General features: G+C 50.2%; 8 protein-coding genes across 8 annotated transcripts; 5 read left to right on the top strand and 3 right to left on the bottom strand.

Annotated features, from left to right (window-relative positions):
• Positions 1 to 674: 674 nt before the first annotated feature.
• On the bottom strand, positions 675 to 2,544 carry BDW70DRAFT_170479 (uncharacterized protein; the record flags this gene model as incomplete). The annotated part of the gene is made up of 6 exons (XM_073742939.1): positions 675 to 1,015; positions 1,082 to 1,189; positions 1,267 to 1,660; positions 1,718 to 1,800; positions 1,946 to 2,107; positions 2,511 to 2,544. The coding sequence occupies 6 exons, from the start codon at positions 2,542 to 2,544 to the stop codon at positions 675 to 677; spliced, it is 1,122 nt and encodes a 373-aa protein (XP_073593006.1).
• A 107-nt stretch (positions 2,545 to 2,651) lies between these two features.
• On the top strand, positions 2,652 to 4,107 carry BDW70DRAFT_162777 (uncharacterized protein; the record flags this gene model as incomplete). The annotated part of the gene is made up of 5 exons (XM_073741185.1): positions 2,652 to 2,679; positions 2,774 to 3,013; positions 3,072 to 3,211; positions 3,261 to 3,450; positions 3,509 to 4,107. The coding sequence occupies 5 exons, from the start codon at positions 2,652 to 2,654 to the stop codon at positions 4,105 to 4,107; spliced, it is 1,197 nt and encodes a 398-aa protein (XP_073593005.1).
• Positions 4,108 to 5,679: 1,572 nt separating this feature from the next.
• On the bottom strand, positions 5,680 to 7,088 carry BDW70DRAFT_162776 (uncharacterized protein; the record flags this gene model as incomplete). Its single annotated transcript, XM_073741184.1, has 3 exons — positions 5,680 to 6,129; positions 6,438 to 6,755; positions 6,930 to 7,088. 3 exons carry the CDS (start codon positions 7,086 to 7,088, stop codon positions 5,680 to 5,682), a joined length of 927 nt encoding a protein of 308 aa, XP_073593004.1.
• A 2,845-nt stretch (positions 7,089 to 9,933) lies between these two features.
• On the top strand, positions 9,934 to 10,590 carry BDW70DRAFT_142140 (uncharacterized protein). Its single transcript, XM_073737877.1, has one exon. It carries the CDS (start codon positions 9,970 to 9,972, stop codon positions 10,147 to 10,149), a length of 180 nt encoding a protein of 59 aa, XP_073593003.1. The 5' UTR covers positions 9,934 to 9,969; the 3' UTR covers positions 10,150 to 10,590.
• Positions 10,591 to 14,244: 3,654 nt separating this feature from the next.
• Positions 14,245 to 15,702, top strand: BDW70DRAFT_170476 (uncharacterized protein; the record flags this gene model as incomplete). Its single annotated transcript, XM_073742938.1, has 3 exons — positions 14,245 to 14,496; positions 14,548 to 14,910; positions 14,980 to 15,702. 3 exons carry the CDS (start codon positions 14,245 to 14,247, stop codon positions 15,700 to 15,702), a joined length of 1,338 nt encoding a protein of 445 aa, XP_073593002.1.
• Positions 15,703 to 15,789: 87 nt separating this feature from the next.
• Positions 15,790 to 16,043, bottom strand: BDW70DRAFT_142138 (uncharacterized protein). Its single transcript, XM_073737876.1, has one exon. It carries the CDS (start codon positions 16,024 to 16,026, stop codon positions 15,823 to 15,825), a length of 204 nt encoding a protein of 67 aa, XP_073593001.1. The 5' UTR covers positions 16,027 to 16,043; the 3' UTR covers positions 15,790 to 15,822.
• A 2,409-nt stretch (positions 16,044 to 18,452) lies between these two features.
• On the top strand, positions 18,453 to 20,297 carry BDW70DRAFT_162774 (PLC-like phosphodiesterase; the record flags this gene model as incomplete). The annotated part of the gene is made up of 6 exons (XM_073741183.1): positions 18,453 to 18,621; positions 18,724 to 18,944; positions 19,085 to 19,302; positions 19,355 to 19,513; positions 19,600 to 19,718; positions 19,774 to 20,297. 6 exons carry the CDS (start codon positions 18,453 to 18,455, stop codon positions 20,295 to 20,297), a joined length of 1,410 nt encoding a protein of 469 aa, XP_073593000.1.
• A 534-nt stretch (positions 20,298 to 20,831) lies between these two features.
• On the top strand, positions 20,832 to 21,651 carry BDW70DRAFT_162773 (uncharacterized protein; the record flags this gene model as incomplete). Its single annotated transcript, XM_073741182.1, has 3 exons — positions 20,832 to 21,115; positions 21,179 to 21,571; positions 21,621 to 21,651. The coding sequence occupies 3 exons, from the start codon at positions 20,832 to 20,834 to the stop codon at positions 21,649 to 21,651; spliced, it is 708 nt and encodes a 235-aa protein (XP_073592999.1).
• Between the last annotated feature and the right edge of the window lie 261 nt (positions 21,652 to 21,912).

The following is a 21,912-nucleotide window of genomic DNA, read 5'->3' as shown; positions in this document are numbered from 1 at the left end:
GCCAAATATTATCCCGTGGGTGGCAGAGTCACCATCGAGTACTAAGACGGCGCTGAGACAGGTATTCCCTTTTCTTTTGCCGGTTGGACTTATGGACAGTTGTATTGTTTTCGATTTCTTCCCTCAATCATGGCTTCGCCATCTTCTACTACCTAAATCCCGATAATGCGCTAGACATTGAAGTCTGATTCTACACCCAACTGTAAGACGTAACACTCGCATGTAATTGTCTCTGAAACGCAGAAATTCCTCAAAGTCCAATTATTAGGCATGATCGGGCCTTTCATGGAACCTCTAATTAGGCGCGCGATCTGGGAACTATAATCACCAGTGAACCAGTGATTCACGACCCGTCGACTCTTTCAGCTACGGGGTAGGGTGGAGGTAGTTCCTTTAATTGCTGGGGAGCCCGCAGGAGACTTCTAATACCATTGCGGTGCTGAAACTCTCGTTGTTGAGGGTCAGACTTGGCTGATGATGTAGCTTCGCACGGAGAGATATATGTTTCATTTAGCCTCACTATTTTGGGTGATAATCCTGGACATGTCAGCTAGTAATATCTAACTGCAAATCTGACTGGGCAATTGACTACAGAAATAGCTCTGAAAGCGCCCCAGGAAGCATATGAACTCTGATATTGGCTCAACCTCTACTGGATTAGTAAAATCACCTCCTCATCTCATAATTATAGTACTCATATAAGTAACATTCTCAGATGGCATTCTTCTCGTCACATCCATCTGTATATCCGTCTTCATCATAATCCCATTTCCGTCGTGGTCCTGCTCAGTATTGATACCGGTACCAGTAGTCCTAGTAACAATCGCATCCTGACTCCCCAGCGTTGTCTCGTCCAGTCCTCTCCGCCGATTATTCTTCAGACGATTCCGTCTCTGCATGTGATCCGCTCGGGGCAGTGTGTTATTTGAGGATTTAAGGTTGCTGGAATCGAATTTTGACGAGGCATGGGACTTTATGAGGACAGAGAGGGAAGGTGCACAGCCGCAGAAAATTGCTACGACGGACATCAGATTAGAAATGACCTATGTGCGATTGTAGCGGGAGGCATGTAGCTTCATACCGATATAAGCCTCAATCGTACACCAGTTGAGCGAGTCAGCAAGAAGGAGGTAATACTCTTCTTGCGCTGAGGAGAGTTTCTTAACAAAATCGTAGCGAACGTAGGCCGCTATCACAAAATAGATATTAGATCCGAGATATCCATCGAGCATGGTTAATGTGAGGAAGAATGGACGCAATACATACCAGCGATGCTCAAAACCCCCAACCCAAAAATCCCTAGTATAGCCCCCTTCTTCCTCCACGTCAACTGCAGTCCATACAGCATCGGAACTGGGAGTAAATATGTGAGTATATCTGTGACAATATTCAAGACGCCATTGACCTCGTAAAATAACTGCTGTGCATCCATGGCCATACACCCACTCGAGCCTGGACTCGTCCAGAACAACGATGGAGGATTGCAAGCTGCCAATGCGCCGATGAAACTTGCAAGGGAGAGGCCGACATTGAAAATCATGACGGAGAAGACGGCCCAGCGCATTGCCTTGCGCGGGTCGAGACGAAGGTAGAACCAGAGAAGGGACATTTTGATAAGGCCCATCGAGAGGGTGTACAAGGGGCGGGTTACCCAGATGCACTTGATACGGTCAGAGATGGGATGGCATTCAAGGGAAGAATGGTTTGAGGTGTATACCTTGAGCATAGGTACAGTGTCGCCTGGCGTTATGGCAAGCGCGTGTTTCCCGATTCCATAGTTAGATCCGATCATTATTGTTACTTACAGTCCGAAATTCAGTATCTAGTTCAACGTATACGAGTGATGGTTATTATCTATATGATGGAAAGTCGCTCACTGCGCCTATCACCATCAAAACTGAAGAGTTTGTTAGTCTATCCGTTGAAATGGTTTCAATTGCCTTACCATCATCTGTCCCCACAGCGCGGAGCATAAACCCGCGGGCATAGATCCGCAGCGCGATAATGATAGAATCAAACACAATAAACCCAATGCCCACGCCAAATATAGCCGCTCGCCGGTTCTCAGATATATCACCCGGCGGCGTTTTATTCTGGGTACCATCATCTTTGACGTGTAATGAGATAACTAGGAGGCCGAGCGACGGGCCTTCCCGTGGTTCAGGGGACACCATTTATCAAGAACGGCCAGTACACCCTTGTCACTGGCGAGGCCTAAAAATTTCAGCTAGCACCTATCTACAAAACTTTTAGTCAACACAAACGTAAACATCATAGTAGCTTGGCAATGGAAAGATTATATAACGGCAACCAGGAATGGCCGGCAAAATAACACTGAGTGAGACAAGCCCCTGGCATTCCCATCAAAATATTCGAATCCAGCGCGGGCAATCCCATGAGCAGAGTATGTTAACTGTGACTGGCACTGTACTGTCAGTGTGCCTGAGTCAGAATTTAGATTGGTGATTGACTAGGATTCGCCTGGCCTGAACCGATCAACTGCGCCGCACGCGGCCAAGCCGCCAGCGGCTGCCACCATAACATGATGACAAGCAGCTAGCTGTCGTGAAACACCGGCCACGGGACCGGCCTAATCAACAATCTATCCGGATGCTACTATTGAGATTAAACAATATGTACTCCTGCTCTAGATGAAGCCTAAGAAGGCGCTTAAGAACGGTACCCTCCCACAATTTGATTTCCCTCTCGACATCACAGTCACATCGAATGCAATGGCTGAATCGAAAAAAGTCGCTCTGATTTTCGGGGCTAGTGGGATCTCTGGTTGGGCGGTCGCCAAATGGGCTCTCGGATACCCCAACCACTACCACCTTTGCTAGGGTCATCGGCTTAACAAACAAACCGCTGTCTCTGGAAGATAGTGGCTTACCGAAAGACCCTCGACTGGAATTGTACAACGGGGTGAATCTGCGTGGACGCCTTGATGACGTGCTGGGCCAGATGCAACAGAAGGTTCCTAACATAGAAGACGTCGCACACGTATATTACCTTGGTAAAAGAAGAGAATAAAGCCAACATGTAACCAGCCACAATTGTACTAACTATATCAGCATACTCCAATGCAACTGCATCCTCTCTGTATGTCATGGCAATCAGGGATATAAACGTCGGAATGACCCATAACGCCGTGCACGCCGTCGACCAGCTCTGCAAGAACTTGAAATTCTTCGTGCTCCAAACCGGAACGAACGTACGTACTGACTTCCTCTCGTTTAGTTACTCACGCTTACTAGCAAAAGAACTATGGAGTTGCGGTGTTCCGCTTCCAAGAACACATCGAGATTAACCCCCCGCTGCGCGAAGACAACCCTCGCATCCCCTCACCATGGGGTGACGAGATCTTCTACTACGGGCAAGTCGATATATTCAAAGAAGCCAACAAGGGGAAGTCCTGGAGATGGTGCGAGGTTCGGCCGGATCAGATTGTCGGTTTGTCTCCCTATTTCCTGTATCCGACGTGACAATAGATACTAACGCGCATATCCAGGCCACGTCCCCATCCCCACAAGCATGACATATACCGAACCCATCGCGCTCTTCCTAATGCTCTATCGCTACGTCAATGGCCCTGGCGCCACCGTAGTCTTCCCCGGAAGTTATGTCAATTATATCCACACATATACATCATCCTCGCAGGATGTCATTGCTCGGTCGGAGCTGTACCTTTCACTCGAGAAGCCAGAGCAGGCGCATGGAGAGGCATTCAACATAGCGGACAACGCCACCACCGAATCCTGGGTCCTTATCTGGCCGAAACTTTGCGCATACTTCGGTCTAGAGGCCCAAGGCGCCACTCCCGAGGATAAAGCATGGAAAGATATCGATATGTGGTGGGTAGCGCACCAGGACGAATACAGAAAGATGTGCAAGAAGTATGGTCTCCGTCTTCGCGAGATTCCCGAGGCAACGTGGATTTTCCTCTCCGCGGGCTTTACGTTTTTGGGACGGAACCGGGAGATGAGTTTGGAGAAGATCCGCAATGTAGGGTTTACGGAGGAATATCCACTTGCCGATGGGTACTTCCGGGTGTTTGATCGGTTGGAGAGGGAGAAACTTCTTCTGAGGAGGGAGGATTGGGCTTGTTAGACTATCTTGAAGGCAGCATATAACTGTCAGACACCAATGCAGACTCTGTGAATTACCTATCATCCTCTTCACCGTTCGCGTAGGACTCTTGGAGCATGATAAGATAGCTCCGGCTCTTGACACACCATTGCTGGAGTGTGCTTTGGTGCAAAGGCGGGATCTATATTGTAGGGTTAGGTTTGTATCATTCTTTACCAATGCTTACTGGCTCATATTCATTACGTTATGGGATAAACCTCAAGATAAGGGTTCAGGTATGGCTTTCGCGGTATTGGGCACTAGATGCAACTGTGTCTTGTACCTTTTGGTCCAGCCGCCAGGCCTATAATAGTGTATATGTTGATCTGCCCGTTACAAAAGCACCAAAATGGCTATGAAACTCCTATACAAATTGCATGTGTGTAAGAGATGTGTCAAGCCAGGCATCTCCTAGCTCAGCTGAAAAGGTCACTATGATCAGATCCTAAGGCCTGATATGTCTAGACCGCACCTATATAGTCTGCTTGTTACAATGTGAAGGATTAAGACCTTCAATACATCCTACAGCAAGTGCATTAGGCATAATATATCTCTGAGAAAATTATCAGCCCTTTCTGGCTGAGTCGGAAGTTCAGCACGTTCATTTTCGGTTCTCTAGCTACAACAAGCCATGACCATTGGAGATTGATAAATAAGACGAGTCAATGCATTCAAAAAGGATTTCTTGGAGACTCTCAATACATGCTGATCACGAAGACATTATAAAGCCACCCTCGCTGCTAGGTTGCAGTCTCTCGGTGATATCGCCAGATTCAGATCAGTGGTCCGAGCCTCAATAGGAAATGACTGGCGGTAAAGCTCAGAATGTGCTGGCAGAATGGCGCCAACTTCCTGGCGTATTATACACCTTGGCTGTGGTCGGAATAAGCCAGCGGGATGGCGGCCATTCCTGGCATATCGCATCTCTTGACTGTAAAGGTGAGCCTTGCTGACGATCCGGCGCAATAACGTCACCTGGCGCGGGCATTGATCTAAGACACTTGCCCTCAGTAGCACCAACGACGCTATGGGATTCTGAACCGGTTTGATAGAGGCATACCAGCTGGAGGGTGGTACGTCTGGTCCGTTCATCACAAAACGCTGTTACCTGGAGGTGATGCCATCCACACGGGGCAGAGTCCAGCACTTGCCATTCACAGTGAGCTCACCTGTAGTGCTGGTTTTGGAATAGTCCCCTACAGCCGCGGTCAGGTGCAGCTCAATGCCGAGCTTTTGAAAGTACGAGTCAGGGAATTGTGAAAACTTAAAACTCATGGTAAATTATCTTGCTTCTGCCGTTTGTGGGAGAGAGCTATAGTAGTGTTATATGTTGGGGATGACCCGTATCTTAGGCAAAGACACGAAAGCATACCACGATACAACTCTGTTGATTAAAGTCGACTACGGAGCGCACCAGAGAGGTGAGAGACTTGCATGGATCGGAAGATAGCTGCCAAATATTTGTCAAGACTAAATAGAGCTTGATTGACATTGCACTAAGGAGATTTAAAGAAACAAATTGATATAGGCATTACAAAAGGTGAAAAAACACCATCAGCGTTCCTGATATACATCGTCTTTAAAGCCCTGTTGAGGCCTATGCAGGCGCTCCCTGGACCCTAGCACCCTGGGGTCCTCTTCACGTAGCGCTTCGTGAGTGGTCTCGTAAATGACCGGGGCCGACTTGTCCATAGCCATCGACGTGGATATTATCCACAGTGGCATAGCCAGAAGCGGCCCCAGGGGTGTAAGGCTACCGATACGCAGGCTTGTAGCAAGACATGCGCCGTTTACCCCCCAGCCTACGGCTGGCAATGTGACGGCTTGACTGGTCCCCCTTGCAATTTTGTTCCAGTTGTTAGGGTCAAGAGTATTCGTGATCCCATGAAGAAGTCCAGCGGGTGCTGCTGGGAGATTCAACTCGACTTGGTCTTTGCCACCATGTTTGAGCCCCTCAATTTGGAGAGGGTAGAGGTCTTCAGGAAAATGCAGCGGCTCCTTGATCTAAGGCTTGGACCACGATGGGATGAGTAGGTGGAATTTAATGTCTTTTCCGCGATTTTCATCTTTTGCTAGTAGCTTTTGTCTGACTTCACGCATGAAAAGGCACGCATGGTCGAGGTCATCGCAGAGGTTGTTAACAAATTCCGACGGAAGTGGATTCTCGCTTGTTAGCCTCTTAAATGCAGTGTGTCAATTGTTGGAGTCATGGCAGAGGAAGAGGCGATGATTCTTGATGTCTGCCGTATCGATATCATTTATCTTCATTTTGATCGAATCGTGTATAGGTCGGGCAAAGCCATTGGGACCACCTGCGCCCGTCGCGGCGATGCAATTCCTGTCCCCGAGATTTCGGCAATGACGTTCAGAGCTTTGATCATATGCTGTGCCTGAGCAGTCTGAATCATTTGCAATGCTGTATTCCAGCATTCCAAGTAGTTGATGCGATCGAAGAGTGACTCCGTGGGGCCAGAGCCGGCAGAAGCTGCCGACACAGCATTGTCTGTGATGCCCTTCGGAATATTCTTCACGCTTTCACCGGAAACGCTGGCACCCGCAGCCATGTCAACGTCATCAGGAAATGGGGTTCGGTTGACCCAGGGTGCCCGCTTTATCTTGTTTCCAGATTTCTGCGGTCAGCAGAGCTGAGATTTCTTTCTCGTCTGCCGTGATATTGCTGACCGTTGCCTGCGGAGTTCTAAAAGGCATTTGATGTGGTCATAAAGCCGCTCCGCAACCTGCACAGCTAGGCGGAGTCCGTGGATTGTGGCGACTCCTGAGTTAGTTTCTTGAAAAAGAGCTACAATCTCAGCTAGGGTAAGCGTGCCATTGATGACTGGTCCCACCATGGGAGCCACGTAGTCGCGGTGAAAGGCGAGGTACGCCTCAATTGGAGGGAGGTCGGGATAGAGCTGTTGCGCGAAATGCCAGAGTTCTGCATCATAGCCGTATCCTGAAGACATTTTGCCGCTATTATATGGCTCTGCTGATTGGCCGACGTCCGACTCGTTTCTTCAGAGGACCGAAACTGAATAAATCAAGATGTCAAAAAAGAAGGCTTGCTCAGCAGGGGAGAAATACATTAAGAGCTTTACTAGACAATGGAGGGGGGTTGGCGCTGCAGAAAACCGTACAGAAGTAGGTATCTGAGAAGACGGGTGTAATCTAGGTTGCTAGGCCTGCGATCTCGTGGTAACGAAGAAGAGTAGAGACTCAGCAATTGGCGGAGCAGGAGGCCCGCCTTTTGTACCCGCTTGCTCCTCTTTGCAGTGGCCAGGGTCCACCATCAGTTCCGTTCCAAAGTCCAAACTGGCGCTCAGTGAGGCTGTGGAGTGGCTGTAAGTATGCTATCAACATGAGGTCGCTGAGGCTGTTGACAGAGCATTTCGGCGCCGGTCAGCCAGTCGTGAAGCGCCCTGTCTAAACCCGTCCGCTGGATCGACAGGTGCGTGAGCGGCACCCCGTGGGAGAATCCTGGATTCGAGCACATCCGCGCACATAACCGCTCCATGAGTTACAGTATGCCGGCGCTTTATGCTTGCCAGTCGCGTCTCTGCAATAAAAGCACCGAGGACATCTCGTGCGAGAGCCGCGTTAATTGCGGATGCACCATTGTTGCCTCCTTCTACTTCGCATTAGAAGCCATTATTGCTGTGCACGGGAGCTTCCTCGGCAAGACTTCTGTTGGTCTAGGCAAGAACAACCGCATCATTTTGCAAGACGGCGTAGGATTGATCCAGCCCGGAGACGTGGGCAAGGGATTTCACATTGTGGCCCATTGTGGCCTTTGAAGGCGACATCGACGCTCACCGAGCATATGCCTTCAGCTGCTGGAAGACCAAGAAAGGCAAGCCAGTGCCCAATACTGTTTCCTGGCCTCGTGGGAGAGCCATTGTGAGGGACGAGTTTAACCATGCACCGACCGACATTATGAAGGACTATGGTTATATCCAAACTGGCGGCTACATTCAGGAAAATTCATAGATTATCTCATCTAAGGGTTGCCAGTGGGAGAGGATGTCAGGGTGGACAGGGTGTTTCGCGCGTTTTAGGGAGGCTGAAGTGTCTACCACAACATCGCCACGAGGAGATTCTTAGAACCGCATGAATATCCATGGCCTAGTGGCTTTTAAAGATCATTGACGCGTGAACAACACGTGTTTTCCGCCGGTGCTGATTTTTGTGCTCTCTTTTCTGTGCCTGGGTTATGGCGCTCCCGTCCATACCGAGCCCACTGAACTCGATGCCTGCCGTGGATCCAGGTGCCTTGAATGCATTGCCGCTGGGAACGGAATTTTGAGTATTTTTGAATCACTACTCGAACAAGGGCGGAACCAAACTGTGGCTATGCTAATTGCAAGCGTAATCTCGTCTCGCTTGCAGTGAAACGTGGGATTCTCGAAATTGTGAGTCTCTTACGGTAGGAGCCGATAGTAAAGAAGCCCATGGCAATGGTAGCCACGGGGTGAGATGCAAGAGGAAATTTCAAGTTCCTTTACTCAAGTAAACGCATCGGACGAGGAGGTGCGGACTGAGGATGGAGATAATGAAGATGATATTGACGACCTTGTTCGATTCTTCCGAACCGACACTCTGACCGAGCGTGCAAACTGTAAAGAGTACATCTCATTCATCCACTCCTGGTATTTCTGTCGTCCTTGCCCTCTCTCGTTCCCTTGCCCTTGTAGCCACCCGCCAGCTTCGGTTCTCGGATGATTTATCGACCTTCTCCGGAATTTGTAACCCACAGAATGATTTTCTGCATACAGCCTCGTTTCTGAGACTCCCTGAATGTGTCCCAGAGAGCAAGGTGCCACTCGTTTTGCAGGCGTGCTATATGGGTAGAGGAGTGGAAGGATAGTCTTGCTGAGAAGTGGCAGACGGCGGGTCCTGTGCTTGGTCTATGGGGGTATTTCCTTAGCCTCAAAAGAGCCGGTGGGCTACATTCTTTAAGACTTGAGCCAGGTCATTGTATTGAACAAACACTTGAATGGGATGGTGTTCTTTAGAGGTCTGCTGGGGTAGGCCAGGGTCACCTGCCCTGTTCATCGGACACTTTGTAAACACTCTCTTGCCCTTCCCTCCGATTTGAGCAGAGAATGGCTGAAGCAAAAGAAACCCTGGAGGGCTAAGATCTCGTTGTTCCTTGTCATTGATGGAGGTGAAGATCTCATTGTAGGCCCCTGAGTTGAGGTCATTGCCAGAAATGATCTGATTCTTGTCCGCAGCATATCTGTCTGTCTTTCTTCTGAGATAGAAATTCCAAAACCCTTTTCCTATTGGAGTTGGTGATGAGATGTACCCCCCAGGCCGCGATGTTGAAATGCTTTATAGTAGTCACATGCACAAGTAACCTGCTCCAGTCAAGCAAGGGCAGATATAACATGAGCCAGCCATATATCTTGACCCCTCCACTTCCAGGCCCTTTGCAGCAAACTTGATAACCCCGGAGTAGACTTGTTACCCGAACTACAAAACCCGCCATTAAGTAGCCTTTTCATGTGACACCTAACAGCCCTAACTCGAAGCACATCCGCGACAGAAATACGGCTGGCACTCAAACATGATAAAAGCTCACTCTTGCTATATTGAATTAGAGATGGTGTCCCCAGACGTAGTTAGTTTTAAGTGACGGCTTATCCCAACAGGATAAGCCAGTGGAAACACTTGGAGCCTTTCAAGGTTGGGTGTGGCGTTCTCCACTCTAATTACGCCCTGTGACTAGCCTAACAGTGATATGATGACTCGAAAATCAAGATAGACAAGACCAGTCTATAAATTCTACTTTACATCTTGTCTGGCAATTGCGCCACTTATCCCTCATATACCTCTTTATCAACACCTATGTTGAAGATACACTATACCAACCTTCCCACCCAAAACTCACCTCAAACCATGGCGAACCAATATACCCTCCGCACCGGCCTCCCCTCGGACATGACCACAATAGTCCAGCCTCACGCCGCCATCTACAGTACCGATTTCAACTTCAACCCAGACCTAGCCGCGCGTGAGGCACAGTAAGTCGCGACAGACTTTATCTCAACCCAAGAACCCGCCCTCGAACGGTGCTGGATCGCCGAAGTCAACAACGAATTCGCTGGATGCGTGATCCTTGTCCGTGATAAGGCAAAAACAAACTTCAAGTGCGCAAAACTACTCCTCCTCCTCGTGGAACCTAGTGCAAGGGGCTTAGGGATCGGGAAGGGTTTGATTCAGCAGTGTACAAACTTTGCAAGACAGGCTGGTTATGCACGGATCAGGCTATGGACAAATAGCTGCTTGATTACGGCGAGAAAGCTTTATGCGAAGGAGGGGTATAATATTAATAAAGAGTGAGGAGGATAGCACGTTTGGAATTCCGTTGACGGCGGAGTTTTGGGAGTTGGCACTTTAGATGACGAGGATAGAAGCAGCTGTTTTGTTGTAGTAGCGGAATTACTATCAACTATACTGTCTTTAACCAATTCCATCCCGGCTCGAACCAGTCTATGGACCTTACAAATACCCGCCTTAACTTGCTTTAACGTGCGCACGTCAGTATCCTTCCAAATCGCGACGCCGATAAATCCAAGCATCCAGATTGCAGTCCCCGCAGTTAACATCATCTCCTGCGCATCGGAGTAAGCCCGCTGAATAGCTATCCTTGTCGGGGATCCCATAGGATAATTAATCTGCATATCAATCGACCCGTAAATTATCAGGAAATTCTCCATATCTTCAACAAGAAGATACATCGCAAGTCTCTTGGGAAAATATCCTGCCACATAACCGAGCCAATGTCCCTCTTGAGGCCGTGTTGCTGACAGAGAACGGCCCTGTTAAACTAGCTGTGTTCAGCAATGAGTATGTGCACCGCATCTGGGCAGGATATGCTGCTGTATCCAACAAGTTCAGATCCGAGTCTGACACCGCGTTGGAGGACGATGAAAAAGCGCTAGGCCACCATCATATCTCGTCCTACTCAATCACGTAAACATGGTCCTTCTCCTTCATCCTCTCCATCTCAAATCGATTCCGCCTATCTCCTCTCCGAGTCAAGCACCACTCCTGTTACACCGCTGGTACCACGAAGCCCTGGAGCTGGGACCGAACCCCACGACGAATACCAGCAATGACGGAGATGTACACCCAGCTGATAGCTGGGCAACGGGCGTGATATACTCTAAGCTGCGTGCGCGGCGCGCGCTTCAGGACCCAGTATGGGGCGTATTTACGGTGTCGTCTAGGGGGAGACGCTTCCCAACCATAGTGATTGGTACCCGCCACCACATTTCCTTCTTTCCTTCTTGCTTCTCTCACTTCCCCGGTCTTCTTCTGGGCCAGGGTATGACATATCTCTTTGCAGCTGCCTACAATGATAATAGTGATCTCACTTGTGCTCCCCCCCTGGCTTTTTTGCTGCAGGCCCTAGGAAAGGAGGATCTTGATATGTGCTTTCGGACCGGGCAGACAAGTAGGTCGTTAACAATCAAAAAGGGTGAATTTGCACACGCGACAATGCGCCTTCGATAGCCGAGATGACGGGACTCTCCCTACGACATTCATAATGCGTGTGTTAGGAACTTGAGTCCTGTCCTTGGGCGAGCGAGAATGATAGGTAGGATAAGTCCATATGGGCAACGTACTTAGCTCCGGGAGCATGATCGAAGATCTGTTCAAAGGGATCGTTTGCAGAGGTATGGACCAACTACATCAGGTTTAGTTTGGCTGTGTCTAGAGCGCGTTCCGTCGTAGGCGGGTAGGGTGGGAAAGGGAACGGACATATCCGTAGGTCGTCTTGAATTAACCATAAATTAGCTTCTGCCAGGTAGTGGAGGAAGGCATTGTAACTTACAGCCAGCTTGGCCAGGGCTTCCCGATCGTTGTGAGAATTCAAGGGCGTGATTTGGAAAAGAATTTGAAGAAAATGGAATATCTTATCGTTCCCTTTCTCATACCTCTAGAACAAGACGTAAGCCCGTCATCGAGACAGCGCAGCAAAGTCCCCTGGAGCTGTCAGTCACCCCTCCAGCAAGGCTAAGTGAGGTTCCGCCGTTCAGCCCGCCATCAACGCCATGGATGTGCTGGGAGCAGATCGTACCAAGTTCAGAGATGAGCGACGATGTCAGCTTGTTGAAGGCTCCATATACTGCCTCATGGTTCGACAGTCACGCTTGCCATTTGCTGGTAAATCAAGCCTATCGTGTTCGGCAGGGCTACATTGGGGGGTGGGGTGTACCGGGGTGTTTATGCGTGTCTATGGGTACGGCATCATCGTGCATTTTATTGGATGATTTGGAGCAGAGCTGAATTTGCCTTCGGTTGCGAGGATCGAGCTATGGTGGGTTGGTCCGCAGGGGCTCAGAACTTATAGTCTCTGGCGAGGTGGTCATCAAACAGTGGAAGGCATGTTGCTCCGTCACAGGACCCTTAATACCTACGCGCGAATAGGCTTTACCAGGCCTACATCGTACTCACACAGAAGACGGAAATCAGAAACTAGCAGAAATGGAGGATGAGATGATTAACTGCGTCGCAGAGGAGTGAAATACGTCGCTGTTTGTATACCCAGGAAGAGCGGTAGATTCGTTATGCAAGAAGAATGACGGCAACTAGGCTGTAGGAGATGTAGCGCACGTCTTGTCACGGCTCGAATCTTCAATTCGAGCTAGACTCGTGGCCACAAATCAGTGTTATAGCACTAATCAAGGCCCGTGAGAAGCGTCAGGCAGATCCGTGAAACCCGAACAGAATCTCGACCAGCGAAGAGTCTGCATGGAATATGGCCGATTTATTCCGCCTACCCTGCATTTTCGAGCTTCTTTCTAGAAAAATCCCAGTTTCTCCTCGTCGTCACTCCCCTACCCATACCATCGCCACCATGGCCACGAACCCCCCCGTGCACTGTCGTACCAATTGACTACTCTTCCAAACCCTCGTGCCTCTCGACCCCAATGCTACCGGAGGCACCGGGCCTTCCGCCGCCCAGGTAACGACCTCATGTCAACCCTCCCAACGAAATAACTCCGAATCACGCTCACTATACTCCATAAGATGACGGGGTTGTTTGTGGGTCAGTTCTCGGAGAGGGATAGCGAAGGGAGGTAGCTTGTTCGAGTTAATCTTACCATTGCTGGTCTGTACTTGGCGAGATATTCATCTGGATAGACAGATGGGTGGTGTTGGTCTGACAAGCTAGGTAAGAAGTCAACGAAACGGACAAAGCACAACTGGTGAGAGAGAAAAAGGGGGAGAGAGCGAGGAATACTTGTATAGAGTCTATGGAGCGTCAGGCTAGACGTAATTACCAGCATCAGCTGTCAATACTTTGAAAGATTGAAGGTCTGATTCCACTCTAGCTCTATAAGGCAGTTTGAATATATAAGAAATAATAAGCAACCTAGCCTAATACGGCAGTTGAAAGAGACATAACTTTTGAACTGTGGAAATAGCAGACGTCTCTGCATAAGCATCGGCGAGCCGGAACTTGCAGTTCTGATGTCTAGAATAGGAAGGCTCCATATATGACTAGCTGTCACATACGGTCGACAAAACATAGGTTAATTATTGAACTTCCACTCAGCCAAAAAGGCCAACCCTCCTTGGAGGGCTAAGTTCCGCTAATATACTGCTTGTCATATTCATCTACCGAGCAATGGAGTGTGCCCGAAGGAGTCCTATTCGAAAATAGTCTTAGCTGCTTTGGCACAGGCTAGAACAGACAAGATAGAGCACACCGACAAGAACGGACTGGATGCAGTGGAAGCCTGGAACAGTTTCTTTTTTCTTGTCTTTGGTTCTTTAAAGCTAAGAGGCGGACGCGAAACCTTCGCCAACTTAGTTCTAATGTTTCTATTGGCCGAAGTAAAAGTCTTTAGCACTAATCAGACTACTGACTCATACTAAATATGAGCCTACAGTACTATTGGAAAAATATACCGCTAAGCCAAAAAGGCGTCATGACTTCCAAATTAGTCTTAGAAAGTTATATTTTCTAGCTGACAAGTACCTACTTACCTGCCGTGTGCCTAGGCTACCCAGGCAGAAACCCGCCAAGCCGCCCCGCTGCCTGCTTTCAACTACCGTTATAAAGTCAGCATTTTGCCAGGCTTGATATCCTCATTTCGGCAGTTAAAAATGCCGGAACTACTCTCTCTCCCTACTGAGATACTGCGAAACATCTTCGCCCAAGCAGACCAAGAAACATGTAAGTCGCTGCGCCTCGTGAATCGCAACCTCGGCGAGGTCGGGCAACAGAGTGTTTTCGAAACCCTTGTCATTCAACTCACACAGGATTACTACGGTTATGACCTGGAAAAAATCATTGAACGACCAGAGATTGCTGCTCACATTAACAAGATATATGTGAATACCTATGATCCCAACGAAGTCAGTACCTATTCCTCCTGAGAGGGCAAAGAAAGACTAACAGTGCTTTAGCCAGAACTGTGGTTGGGTAAAGATGAGACAAGTGAATCTTTGGGGGCTTTACTGGAGCTACTGAAACAACTGCCTCATCTACAGAGTGTAGTCCTGCGCTTTCATCCTGAGTGCCCTGAAGATGATTCCTGGAGCGAGACCCCGCAGGGAGAAGACTTTCGGCAGGCTGCTATGCAGGAAGCATTGAGTGCTTTCGCTGCCATGCCTCAGCTAAAGGAGCTCGGGTTGCGTGACCTGTGGAATGTTCACGATGAAGACCCTGAGGTTGTCGCAGATCGGAAAACGGTTTTATCGAGGCTGGAGTCTCTCCGACTTAACGTCATCAATGTCAATCAAGGCATGCAGGGGAGCTCTGATTACCACGTATGCTCCCCAGAAACACCCCTAAAATTCCCCTTCACGTTACAGTCATGGACTAATGATCTAAAACAGAGAGAAGCTCCCCAGAAATTCTGGCCTTCCCTCCCATCCATCTGGCTGATGCCCGCCTTATCAAACCTCCGACATCTAACTCTCTACTCAACAATCTATACCGGCTTCTTTCCCAGATGCGACTGGCGCGATCTGCACTTCCCCCAACTCAAGTCCCTCACACTGGGCAACCACGTCTTCGCACACGACTCCCAACTAAACTGGATTCTCTCACACAGCCCAACCCTCAGCGAACTCTACCTCGACGACTGCGCAATCCTCTTCGAAGCCGCCGTATTTGCCGAGAAACTCGAACGCTACGAAACGCGTCAACATACCATCCTCCCTCCCAGCAGCTTCGCCCCGCATCCAAAACTACCAGCGTATAAACTCTATGCTGCCTATAGTATGCGGTGGGCGGACTATTTCCGGGCCTTCAAGGATGGGTTGCCGCACCTGCGGAAATTCAGGTTCGGGCATTCGCCGGATTGGTGGGTGGATGACTCGATGCCCTTTGAGAGTGAAGGGAGCATAGAGATTGGGTTTGGGTCTGAGAGCTACCTGGTGTTTTGTGATGGGTATTTGCCGAGTGAGCATATGGAGAGGATGATTTGGGATATTCCGACGGAGGATGGTGGGGAGAGGGATGAGAAGGGGGAGGCGTTGGAGCCTAGCGAGGAGGATAGGGTTGCATTGGAGGAGCTTTGTAGGAAAGTTGGCGTGGTGGTTACGTTGGAGGATTAGACTTAGGGGTGTTTCGTACAGTTGGATAGAGGATATACATAGGGCAAGTAACATGGTGGGAGAATCCTGATGTTCTATAAACTATTTCGGGTATATTCGCAGAAATACGGTAGACGAGCGCTATCTAGCATCAAGCACGCAAACTGCTGACACCAATGCAAAAGAATCGTGAGAAAGAAGTGCGGTCACTTCCTCTTTACCCCGACAATCAATCTTGAAAGCACATCCCCTCCTTAATGCTTTCAGCCGTGCATCCTCAATGACCTTTTCTCCTTGTAATCCCTCCAGTGGCTCCCCATTCGTAGCGAACGGACTAATGACCATCTTCTGCACCCTCGTCGGCCTCTTCACAGCGAGCCCCTTCCCAACCTCCAAACAACAGCCCCCTCCTTGATCCTCACCCCATCACTAATCTCCGCCCTTGCGCAGATCTTCGAATGCGCACCAATATCCGCGCCTTTCCCAGTGACACACTGTTTATCGATCAGGACACCCGAATGCAGCCTCACTCCAGGGTGAATTATGCTCTGAACAACAATCGTCACATTCAGAGAGAGTATATTCGGTTCTCCCTTTTCAGGTTTACCGGCGTGCGTGAGCGGCCAACTGGTAGGCAAATTCGCTGCGGGCTGTGTTTCTACGACACTCTTCTCGCCAATCACGCACCCCTCGCCGACCTGGATCGGTCCCTCGAATGCGAAGAGCGAGTGCGTAGATGGATGATGGTGCCTTTGCTGATTGAGACGGAAACTGGCGGAACTGGAGAGTATGACGCTGGGGTGGGCGGTTACGGGGGCGCTGGGGGGTAAGAAGAGGTAGTGAAGTGCAAGAATCTCTGGCCTCAGACGCTCTGAAATATATAAATTTGCGCCAATTCTCGGCCAGCCCACCCGGGGTCTTTGCTCTCATCTCCAGAGGATCTTTAGGACCACGGCCTGGTCAGCGTTGCAGCGTTGCAGGAGTGTGGCGGTCGCCAGGGTCATATCTGTGAGGATAACGTGACTAAGGGCTCTGGACCCCGGGGGTTCTGCGCCTGATAGCGTGCTCTCAGGAAACTCCAGACACAATTAAATCCTCACAGCTACCTTGCGCAGCAATCCGGCCTTTTCCATTGCCGCCGAGGCTCCAGCTCTCTCACTTGGGATGGACATCCTCCAGAATGTTGAATGGCACCAGAATTTGGGAGCCAGCTATACGATGATGCTGCGACGGAGTATACCATTTCCGAAAGTTAGGCTCACGACTCAGTCGGACCCGCACGCAAATTGAGCACAAGCATGAGAAGTTGGACGTGGGTAAGTCCAGACTGCCGGCAGACAGACTTATAAACCATGGCCGGGAGAATGAACCTCAATTAGCCAGACACATCTCTACCTTCATTCTTCTATCACAATACCTTATCTCAAGCCCGCGTTGCCCTGAGCCTCGTTCCAGAGCTGCTCTACCACTACAGCCTCGACAACGAGCTCGGCTACCAGCGACGCCCCTTCCCCAGCCCAGCCTGGTTTTGCTTCGGACTGTGGCAGCTTCCACAAGGTGGCATCCGGCGACTATGACTAATGAGAGCAAAACCACACTGCGACGTGAATCAAAGAAAACGAGTCTTAGTGAATGAGGTTAAAGAAGAGAAAGATTTCCTTTTTATATACTTCATAGAAAGAATGGACTGAGGCTCCCATTTCTTCAGCCTCTAGTAAATCTTCACAAACTCGCGAGCAGAGGTCAAGACCAGCATCAGGGTACATTCAACCAGCTCTATGGAAAGGATATAATGCTGTACATGGTTAGTATTGCAAGATTTCTGCGAAAATCGATTGCTCAATTCTGACCTTATAGCAAGCTGCCATGGTATAGGCTCGGAGATTAGTGTCTTCATGGTTGTCCCGTACTCTTGTCGGGCAATAGAGCTGCGAGCTGGGGATTCATGCACCTCCCCTGTCCGAGCGGAAGAAAAGCAATAAAGTAATATCGATGCAGTAAGCTGTACTCTTTTTCTGTCAGGGAATTTGCCGCGGTAATCTTGACAGTCCCGGCACCAAAACTGGGTCAAGAGATGGTCAAATCATTCTGGCATAGTCCATATCGGGACATCTCAATGACTGGAAGCCCAAGAAGATCCAAGATGTACACCCTATATTTATAAGTATAAGGTTTATTAGACCCAAAACACATACCTCTTTCATGGTGATAAATGTGCTCCTGGGGACGTGGAACCCCCTTTCCCAAGCTAAAGCTGTCTTACAATCCCGGCAGAAACAGCCAAACCGCTTCAACCCATTCGCGCCTTACCTTGCGGGAGGCTCATGCCGTTTTGTGGATGATTTGGCCCAAGTAATAATTCCAAAACAACTCAGCAGCTTCCAAAGAACTTGTCAACTCGTGGTGAACGAATCTTGCCCGCTCTACCAGGCCGGACGAGAATTCCAGAAAAAGCACGGGATCTCGGAGACAAGCTTCGAGAACTGGAAAGAATTACTTTGTGGATGGCTGGATTTCCCGGTGATTCTGTTACTCAAACCCAGTCCATTCGACATACTGGAGTATAAGGAGATGGTTCAACAATCGCCGACGCTGGGGTGGTTGGAGAGGAACCTCAAGTTGATAAGGCTTGAACTACATGACTTGATCGTTATGGATTTGATTTCCAGGGTGCCGATGTCTGCTTCCACCTGGTCAGCGACGACGGCAGCGGGAATATCGGATCTGTCTCCATCGACTCCAAATTCACCGATGTGACGACTGCTATCATCATGGCACCTGCATCTGAAGACCCAGGCTCGAACTACGACAACGTCCGACTGCAGCACGTTCGCCATCGGAGCGGAGTATATCCTCGTCGCAAACGGCAATGGCGTCCTGCCAACCGACAATCTTGCTATAGAAAGTCACCCAGCCTGGGCTCAGATCTCCATATTCGACGTTCCTTCCCAAGGCCAGGCACCGAATCCAGGAGACGGTGACGACAGAGATGGCGGATGCAACACTGACGACAACACTGGACACATGTCGATACCCGTGAAGGAGAGTATTTCAATGCCAGCGTCCTCGATATTGACCTGATCGGTGTGCCAAACTGGAGGCAATACATCACGATTGTCAATCTCACTCCGTACAAGTTCGTATACCAGAACGACACATCGCACACCTACCAGATGGACAAATGGGACTTTGGCGACATCCCTCCTGGGTGGTCCCGGCAGTGCGTAATGGACTATTACGACGGCAAACAAGACTACGATCCTGTAGATGGCTAGGGCGACGCCCACTATGTGGTCGAGGGAACAGACCGGCAGTTCAACATCAAAGCTCGCACTCATTATGGCGGCGACGACGACGCCACTTTGACTAACGGACAATCGTGGATCTCAGTGATTGGGGATAGGGAGAGCGAGAATTCGAGGATTCCCAGGTCGGAGTCCCTGTCTCATTTGTGATTACGGGCAGTGAATACTATGGTTATTTTACTTCGCTCAGCTTTGTTACCTCGGGACCGGACGCGTGGATGTCGAATCTGCAGGCGACTATCGGTGATCGCCAGATTGAACACGTTATCATGCCTGGATCGCACGACTTTGGTATGGACAGGTTCAGCACGTCGTGGTTTGGTAGGTTATGCTCTTTGGTAGAAGATCTCGTGCTAATGCTCGTCCAGGCTCTTCCCAAATACCCAGACTCAAGGCTTGAGCATCTACGGACAGCTCAAAGTCGGCGTACGGCACTTTGATCTGAGGGTTGTCCGTTTGAATGATGGTACTTTTGCGGCTGCACATGTGAATGATGAGCGCGCAAGCACTATAGCTGGCGGTGCAGGGTGAGCCGCTGATGACATTCTCGACGATATCAACAGGTAAGTCTGTTTTGAATACCTGTCGGTACAAAGACTGATTGCTGCTGTAGCTTCACGTCAGAGGCGCCTGGCGAGGTCATCATCATCTGGTTGCGGTATCTCGTCGACATACTGGAATACGACGTCGAAGACCGGTACTGGAATGAGACAACGATGCAAGAGTTCTACAGTAAGCTAGAGACAATCGACAACCGGTGTCCCAACTTGCTTGAGGAAAACGACAGCAATACCCCTGGACGAGTTGACCTTTGGAACATATTTGGACTCGAGTGACGGAGCAGGCTGTGTGATCTTCATCAACGGGGAAACGACAGACCCTGATATTCAGGAAGTCACGACTGAGGACCTCGACAGAGGCATCTATGGCACCGGAAGACTGCCTCGCACAGATAACTGGTCCGAGAAGTCAGACCCTAAAGAAGTAACCGACGACCAGGTCTCCTACTATCCCAATCTTCGGGCGACTATCGGGGGCGAAGACGACACCTTCTACATCTCGCAGTGGGTATCCACTCTCAGTGCCCTGCCAGGGTACGGCATCGAGCTCACGTCTATCTTTATGGTGAACCCAGTATTGTACTGGTATGGCATGATGGAGATGAGCCCGAGCGGATTCCCGACGGTCATGCTCATGGACTATGCCGGTGTCCGGTTGCAGGGCGAGTACGACGAGTACTGGGGCGCAGAACTCAAGGCCTTGGCCATTGGGCTCAATCTCTACCTGGACAGCGAGAATTGCGACAATTAGCACGGTCAAGAACCCTCTGGCTGGGAGTATGGCGGAGAGCGCCCGGACGAACGGGCTGCTGCAACCGGTGTCCTCGTCAGGTAGCACATGGAATGGCATCATCTTTGCAAACGGAACTGTGCTCGATGATCCTCCTGCGAACTACAATCCATGGAATGAGTCTGCCCTGCGCAATGGGACCGTGTTTGCTAACGGGACGGTCCTCACTCGCGACGTACGCGTGTCAGAATCGTGGTACAAGGACCATAGGTAAATGGCAGTAATATGGATCCAGCATGAAGAGCCATTTTAGCTTAGTTTAGGGCTTCAATAAGAAGTGTGTTGGAATGATGCTAGTTGTGGTGTATCTCGATCAATATACAAAGTCCACCTATGGGAGCGCTGGAAATATATGTCTACTGCAACCCCGCAGCACAGCCTCCAGAGATAATAAAAAGTAAATAACTGGATAATGGAACAAGAATCCCACTAGTGGTCTTGTTAATCTCTTATTTTTACTGAGACAGTGGCACCCCATGCAAACCACAGCCCACGATGTCACTCACAACGCCCTTTAACCCCCCTCCAGACTGCAGCATCCAAGACCTCACCACAATCACAGCAACCTCGCACTCCACCGCAGAAACAGTCCCAGTCCTCCTCTCCGACCCTGCAGACCCGCGCTTCACAGAATGCCAACCCTCCAACTGGGCCTCGGCCCCCTCATCCAGCCGCTTCTCCTACAGTCCGGCCGTATGTCCCAGTGACTGGCTGGCATGGTCGATCGCAACAACCGAGCTCCAAGCCGAGACTGTCACTACCGCGTGGTGCTGCCATACGTGTGTCTACTGTTTCTCTTGTCACCACGCTACTACTTGATACTGATGGATACATGGATATAGCGGCTACACCCTGGAACCCTACCCAGCCTACATCCTCCCCTACATGACCCAACCCTGCATCCGCACCATCCTCCCAGACTCAACCCCATCCTTGACAATAACAGCAACCCTCTCCCACGGCACCGGCCCAACAACCCCCTTCACATCCGGCATAGCCCTCCACGCACCCTGGCACATCACCTGGAAAGAAAGCGACCGCGCGCTCCTCTCCCCGCAGCCGCCTATCCTCAGCGCCTCCGAGACAATCCGGTACTGGGTCCCCGGGGAGGCGGTCGACGAACCGAATACGAATGTGGCCGGGGACGAGGGCGGGATGGACGAGAGGACGGTTTTGGGACTCGGCTTGGGGATTGGGCTTGGTGGGGGGTTGGTTCTTGTTGCGGGGGTGGTGAGGTGTGTTTTTTGGCGGCGGGGGAGGACGAAGTACTGATTGTATTAGCAGGATGGATGGTTGCAGTGTTGTTATGGAATAATGGAGGATTATTTGGTGAATTGGTTCGAGATAGGCGAGTGTGGATAGACCTCGCCACAGCCCGCCCGTGGGCAGGGAGAAGCCGCCCACAGCCCGCCCGCCAGAGCCCACGGGCGGGTAAGCTCCGCCCACAGTGGCCCGCCGGGCCCTTGGCGGGCGCCCGCGGGCTGCCCGTTTATGCCCATCTAATGCATAACTTTCCACATTTGGACGTATAACTTGATGATTAAGCCGGTTAAATAACGTATCCCGTAAGCGAGTG

Source organism: Aspergillus foveolatus (assembly GCF_047715535.1).
Source record: "Aspergillus foveolatus strain CBS 279.81 unplaced genomic scaffold BDW70scaffold_56, whole genome shotgun sequence".
NCBI lineage: Eukaryota > Fungi > Ascomycota > Eurotiomycetes > Eurotiales > Aspergillaceae > Aspergillus > Aspergillus foveolatus.
The sequence above is the reverse complement of the archived record's forward strand: the minus strand, read 5'-3'. Positions and strand labels throughout refer to the sequence as shown.

What these genes read in the sequence shown, in the direction of transcription:
- BDW70DRAFT_142138 (XM_073737876.1), bottom strand. Translation starts at nt 16,026, where the DNA reads ATGGTCATTAGTCCGTTCGCTACGAATGGGGAGCCACTGGAGGGATTA.
- BDW70DRAFT_142140 (XM_073737877.1), top strand. Translation starts at nt 9,970, where the DNA reads ATGTTGAAGATACACTATACCAACCTTCCCACCCAAAACTCACCTCAA.